Below are 6,840 nucleotides of genomic sequence, written 5' to 3'. Positions count from 1 at the left end.
TCCTGTGTGCTCTGGTCAGATATATCCTTCTCCTGAAGCTGCATATTCAGTGCCATCCTTTGAGATACATTCTTCTCAGGGGAGGGGCAGGCACCAAGATGCCTCTTTAATAGAATTGCTAACCTCTCAATCAGCAGCCTGCTGTGTTAGTCATTTGCACTACTTCTGGAGCCTAGTCTTCTTAAAATTAGGGTGAGCAATGACCTACTTTTTTATATATGATAGCTGTTTCTGCTGTGATAGCAAGAAAGAGGCTTAGCACAAAAATTCCTCCCAGGCAGGTGTTTTTTTTCTTTTCTTCCATTTCTTATAATAAATGCCATTTAAAATATCTCTCTCAACTTCTTGCCAAATGCTGCCAAGATAGTATTCAGGTGCCTCCTGGAAGTTGGCCCGGTGGCCTACATCTCCTTTGGGAAAGTGGTCACACTTGTGATGTGAATGATCAGACCCGGGCTTTGGTTGATGGCCCTTGCGCTCAAGTAAGGACGCAGGCCGTGCCTTTCGAATGTATGCAGCTCACCGATGTCATCCTCAAGTTCCCACAGTGCCCGGCAGAGGAATGTCCGACAAAGCCTGGCAGAAGGTGGCTGTCCGTACAAAGTGGGAGGCCACAAGATGGGCCCAAAAGATTGAAGCCGGAGAAGAGAAAGCCATAAGGACAGGTTTTGATTGTTTCAAAGTCACGAAGGCAAAGAAAATGAGGAACCAGCTAATAAAGTATGAAGTCAAGAAGCTTCAAAGGGCGGCACTCCTGAAAGCTTCTCCCAGAAAAGCAAGTCTGGTGAAGGGAACAACCGGGGCAAAGGCTCCAGCAACGGAGGTGGCCGCAGCTGGCACGAAGCCTCCTGCCCAGAAAGAGAAGGCTGGGCCTGCCAAAGCTCCAGCCCAGGAAACACCTACCCCAAAGCATAAAAGTAATAACGTTTCTATTTGCCAAGCTGGGGGGAAAGCAAAAAAGCCATCTGAAAAAGCCCTAGAGGATATTTCACCCTTCTCTGCCTGATTTATTTCACTCAGTGTAATGTCTTCACGCTTCCTCTATACTGTAGCAGGCATCAAGCTTTCAGGTCTGCTATCAGCTGCATGTATGTATGTACCACAGTTTCTTTGTCCATTTGTCTGTCCATGGGCATTTAGTTCATTTTAACATTTTGGCTAGTGTGGCAGTGAACATTGATGTACAAAATCACGTTTTGAGTCTTTGCTTTTGAGTATATAGTTAGGAATTATATTGCTAGGTCCTATGAAAAGTTTAATTTTAGTGTGTTTAGAAATTGCCACAATTGTTTTCCACAAATCCACTGCCATTTAGTCCATTGTAATTCAGCAACCCGACCCTATTACAGAGTTTCTGAGACTGTAATTCTTTGTGTGAGCAGACAGCCTCATTTTTCTCCTGTGGTACGACTGTTGAGTTTGAAAGGCCGACCATTGAGTTCACCCATTGTGCCATGAGGGCTCCTTGGTATCTTACTTGGTATTCCCACTAGCCATGGATAAGAATTCCAAATTGTCCACATCCTTGTCAAGATTTATTATTTTTTCAGTTAGTTTGTTTGCTTTTAACCCTAGCCAACCCAGTGAGTGTGACTGGTGTCTTACTGTGGTCTTGATTTGCGTCTCTGATGGCTACTGGTGCTGAGCATCTGTCACGTGTTTGGTGGCCCGTTGAATGCCTTTCTGGTGAAATAGCCATTCAAGCTCAGACAGCATTTTCATTTTACATGTCTGACTGGGCTTGATCCTTAAAACAGCACTTTGACTATCCAAGTATCCAAATGTGTGTTATTCCCAGCCTATCTCTCAAAAAAGCAGGACGTAGAATTGTTCTCGGGCATATGCTCAAGGAAATTGAAAAGTGATGATTGTCAGGTTGTTAATTTGATTACGTTCCTTTTCTCTTTACGTTTTACAATCAAGTGTGTGAAAGAAAAACCATGGCTGATTCTAAACTCGTATTATGTGACTAGCAATAGAGTTGTGTGACTAAAAACTCGTGCTAATTATTGAAATATCAGAAAAGCAGTACTTCCAAAATTAGTTCTTCAGCCTGGCTGTTTTACAACATGCAATACACATTAGAGTTAGAGGGAATGATAGTGTAAATGGGCCAGGAGTTTTTTAGAGGTGTGTGGAAAAAATCTCCCACCTCCTGCCCCCCTTAATTCTTTTGGTATAGCGTTCTGTCATCACCACATATTTGAGATTTTTTTTAAAAGTCTTCGCTAAAAGATAATAAAATAAGTATTAAGAAAAAACTAATTGACATAAAAAGGTTCTAAATACTCTATATCCTAGCACCATTTAATTTTATTAAAAGAACATTTTATTGGGGGCTCGTACAGTTCTTATAGCAATCCATACATCAGTTGTATCAGGCATACTTGTACATATGTTGCCATCATTATTTTCTAGACACTTACTTTCTATTGAGCTCTTGGTATCAGCTTCTCCCCCCCACCATCGTGACCCCTTGATAAATTATTATTTTCATATCTTACATTGACCGCTGTCTCCCTTTCCCCATGGATTCTGTTGTTTGTCCCCTGGTGTGTGTGTGTGTGTGTGTGTGTGTGTGTGTGTGTGTGTGGTTATGTGTCGATTATTACGATTGGTTTCCCCTTCCTCCCCTCCTCTCCCACCTTCCCCCAACCCTTTTGGTATCATTATTCCCATTCCTGTTTCTGGGTTGCATGTGTCGTGAGCCCTTATCTCCTAGCTGTGTACCTGCTAGCACCATTTGAATAACTGATCCTCTGAAGTGTTTATATGTTTTGTTTCACAACCTTTACAGATGCCATTAAATTATTTTCTAATTGCATCACGAGACTAACAGAATTCCTCTTTCATTTCACTTTTTTTTTTTCACTTCTTAGTACAGGTAAAAAAACTTTGTCACATTTCTATTTTATAAATTATATTTTAGTAATCCAGAGAATCCTCAGCCCTTGTTTTCACTAATTGGAAACTAATGTTTCTGTCAACTTTTCGGACGATTCCTCTATTGCTTTTGCTCTTGGTGCAGTGTCACCCAGCCCCCAATGCAGGTATTAGGTTTCCTCACCTATGAGCTTAGGGACCTTAATGTAGATACCACCCAGCTGTGACGTATGTAACGACTGAATATGCATGTCTTTTTTTTTTTAACCTGAGGACATATTTTATTAACTGTGTTCTTCCAAATAAGTTGACTTTGTTTATTAAATAAATTATACCGTCATGAACTTTGCTTTTAAAAAAAATAATTTTATTGGGGGCTCATACAGCTCTTATTACACTCCATACATATATCCATTGTGTCAAGTACATTTATACATATGTTGCCATCATTTTCAAAACATTTCTTTCAACTTGAGTCCTTGTAATCAGCTCCTCATTTTTTTCCAACCCTCCCTCAAGCTCCCTCCTTCATGAACCCTTGATAATTTATAAATTATTATTTTATTTCTTACACTGACCATTATCTGCCTTCACCCACTTTTCTCATGTCTGTCCCCCTGGGAGGGGATTATATTTAGATCATTGTGATCGTTTTCCCCTTATTCCCCCACCTTCCCCTTCCCCTCCTGGTATCGCTACTCTCATTATTGGTCCTGAGAGGTTTATCTGTCCTGAATTCCCTGTGTTTCCAGCTCTGATCTATACCAGTGTACATGATCTGGTTTAGCTGGATTTTTAAGGTAGAATTGAGGTCATGATAATGGGAGCGGAGTAAGCATTAAAGAAGTAGAGGAAAGTTGTGTGTTTCATCGGTGCTATACTGTACCCTGACTGATTTGTCTATTCCGTGTGACCCTTCTGTAAGGGGATGTCCAGTTGTCTACAGATGGGCTTTAGGTCTCTACTCCGCACTCCCCCTCATTAACAATGATAAGATTTTTTGTTCTCTGATGCTTGATACCCGATCATATTGACACCTCATGATCACACAGGCTGGTGTGTTTCTTCCATGTGAGCTTTGTTGCTTCTGACCTAGATGGCCGCTTGTTTACTAGCCAGACACCATCAGCTTTCTTCACCACATTTGCTTATTGCACCCATTTTGTCTTCATCGATTGTGTCAGGAAGGTGAGCATCATAACCAGGTTATTAGAACAAAGTGTTCTTGCATTGAGGGAGTACTTGAGTAGAGGCCCAATGTCCATCTGCTACCTTAATACTTACCATATAAATATATGTACATAGATCTATTTCCCTATTATTATATATAAATATATTTACATATGTACATGCCTGTATTTAGACCTCCATAAATGTCCTTGGCCTCCTAGTTCTTTCCTCTATTTCCTTTTACTTTGCTCTTGTCCCACTATCATGTTCGGCCTTCATTCGGCTTTTAGTAATTCATCTCGACTACATTACCCCTGAACAAGCCCCATCAGACATCCTGTATCCTCCTCGCCATGGATTTTAGATCACTTATTGTTCCCTTGTGCCTGGGCTGGTTGACACCTCCCTTCTTTTCCTCCACCTGCCTCTCTCCCTTGTCCCCCCAAGAACTATCCGTTGTTTTCTCCTCTGGATTGTTTATCCCGCCTATCTTATCTAGATAGACATGCAGAGACAATAATCACAAAAGTAAGAGAGAGCAAAACAAAGCAACAAAAGAAAACCAAACAATAACCCCCCCAAAAAATAGAAAAAAAGTTCATGTCTTAAGGCTACCTAGAAATGTCCCAAGATAGTAAAGATTCTCTCACTTCTCCGAGTTCCAATTGGTTCATCAAGAGGAGTTGAGGTGAGCATGTACCATAAACCGTCTGACTCCTTTATGTATTCTCTCTCCTATCTTTCTCATCCACTATGATTTTAGTATAAACTTTATGTATTTTAGCCGTACGTTTGCGCCTCTGGCTCTTTGAGTGTTGGAAGCTGGTTTCTGCTGACACTTTCAGGGAGCACACTAATGGCACACTTACTTCCAAGCTTAATAGCATATATATATTCAATTTTTGTGTGCTTTTCTTTCAAAGCTATTTCCTTGCATATTATTATTTGTTGCAGTGATATGACTATTTTCCATGTGTATATACGCCATGAATCAGATCAGAGCAAACACTCATGAACCGACCATATAGCTAGTGTGCCTTACATTTTAAGTTACTCGACACCGTTTTGTTTGCCTCTGCAACTTCTGTTGTGAAAAACTATTACTAAGTACATACTGTTTGTGTGCAAGGCACATTGCCAAAATTCTCAGACTGTTCTGTCCCTTAACTTTCTCAGCATCTCTTGGTGTGAGTTGAAGAAGAGTTGGCACCACAGGTGGCAATGAGTTAGAGATAGAGGACTAAGAACATTTGGAGCTCAGAGAGCTCTGAATTCTCATGAGTGAGCAGGTCACTGCTCATCCTCTCTCGGCCAGTGCAGCATTATTTTACCTCTCTTACCTACGGACAGCCCATGCACAGCAGAACGAAGCACGAGGTCATATTTAATTAGGTAAAGAAGCGTGTGTGTCATTTAATTAGGGAAACAAGTGGCTGTGTCTTTGGAAGGATTGAGCGGGCCCTTTTCACTCACACCTTCCACGTGTTTCTGTGCTGCGTTTGCTGCAACAGCACACGAACTCTTTGTTTGCCTTTAGCTTTTCCAAGTTTGTAAACTACTTCTTAACCTCAATGCTCAAAAATTGAAGCTTGTAAAAGTCTTACAGTATTTGGCCCAAGAGTCAGTAACATTCATTTGGTCAAGTAGCGACTGTGTGGAGTAGTATTGATCTTTCAAACCTCAATTAAAAATTCTCCATGTTCCATTCTCTCTTAGAATGGCACCAAACCCCCACTGGATGCAGAGGTAAAGTTGGAAGCAATTGCTAGTGATATCCGCTGTGATTGCTATACGTAAGTATTGAAATCTCAAGTGGGACATATATCACCCACTGACATTTTTAGCCTCTCAGAGTTCTTGAGAAATTGCTAGTATTATAAAGTTGTACTATAGCTTACTGTCTGAAGGGGACCTGTTGAACTCTGTGAATCTGAGGAACCAGGCCTCACCCCACCACTCTTGGCACTAGAAACCATGTGGGACGTGACATACATAACCCATGTGCTTGTATCAGACTCCCATTACATCAGAAAATGTTTTCACCCGTGATTTCAGCATGCCTTTCATCACAGAAAGAATAACGTACCAAAAAAAGAATACAAAGCTGAAACTAATCTGTCATGAAAAGATAACTTTGAGGTTCAGTTTCCTGTTCTATAAAATGAAGAATAGTGTCCACCTCACCAGTTTTGCAGAGGATTAAATGAAATTCACACAAAACACCCAATATAATACCTAGATCTTGTATGCTGCTGTTTTCTGCATGAAGGGAGTAGCCATTGGGAGGCTGCCTACGAGGTCTATCTTTTCTAGCAGAATATTAGGCAGACATTTTAGTGCTGACTGCCAAATCAACCAGGCACTGCAGCACTTCATCAGAAATAACCCACCGCGCTACATCTTCCAGGCCCCAAGATTGTCTTTTTCATAGCACACCTACTGATTTCCTTTAGTAAAAGCAAGAAATCGAACATTTCCGCCTTCGGGGCTTTTGTTGGTTTTTCTTGTCCTTTCTTGTTTTTTTTCATCTGTTTGCAAGTAAATTTGTTAACTTTCTCCCACATGGAGGAGGAGAATGAAAGGGAAGTTTAACCAACAGAGGCATCGCTCCCTCGGGCTTGTCTTCAAATCCATTTTCGAACTTTTTTTTTTTCTTTCAATGCCTCTCATCTCAATTTGAGAGAAGGTACTAGTGCAGTCTTCCGCTACCTGTTTACCTTAGTGTACATTGTCTCTGCCTACATTAGTGTATATTGTCTCTGTCTACATTAGTGTATATTGTCTCTG

The 6,840-nt window shown here is 40.9% G+C and overlaps 1 protein-coding gene across 4 annotated transcripts in view; it reads left to right on the top strand.

The window, feature by feature from the left end:
• Nucleotides 1-6,840, top strand: part of NVL (nuclear VCP like) — a 138,859-nt gene that overhangs the window by 109,067 nt on the left and 22,952 nt on the right. For all 4 annotated transcript variants that reach the window (XM_045298132.1, XM_045298131.1, XM_045298130.1 and 1 more), the window contains one exon: nt 5,770-5,846. In XM_045298132.1, the coding sequence (XP_045154067.1) occupies nt 5,770-5,846 (77 nt within the window). The remainder of the gene's footprint in view (nt 1-5,769; nt 5,847-6,840) is intronic.

This window comes from Echinops telfairi, unplaced genomic scaffold, assembly GCF_000313985.2.
Source record: "Echinops telfairi isolate 266 unplaced genomic scaffold, ASM31398v2 ScPeMD7_7424;HRSCAF=8462, whole genome shotgun sequence".
NCBI classification, from domain to species: domain Eukaryota; kingdom Metazoa; phylum Chordata; class Mammalia; order Afrosoricida; family Tenrecidae; genus Echinops; species Echinops telfairi.
The sequence above is the reverse complement of the archived record's forward strand: the minus strand, read 5'-3'. Positions and strand labels throughout refer to the sequence as shown.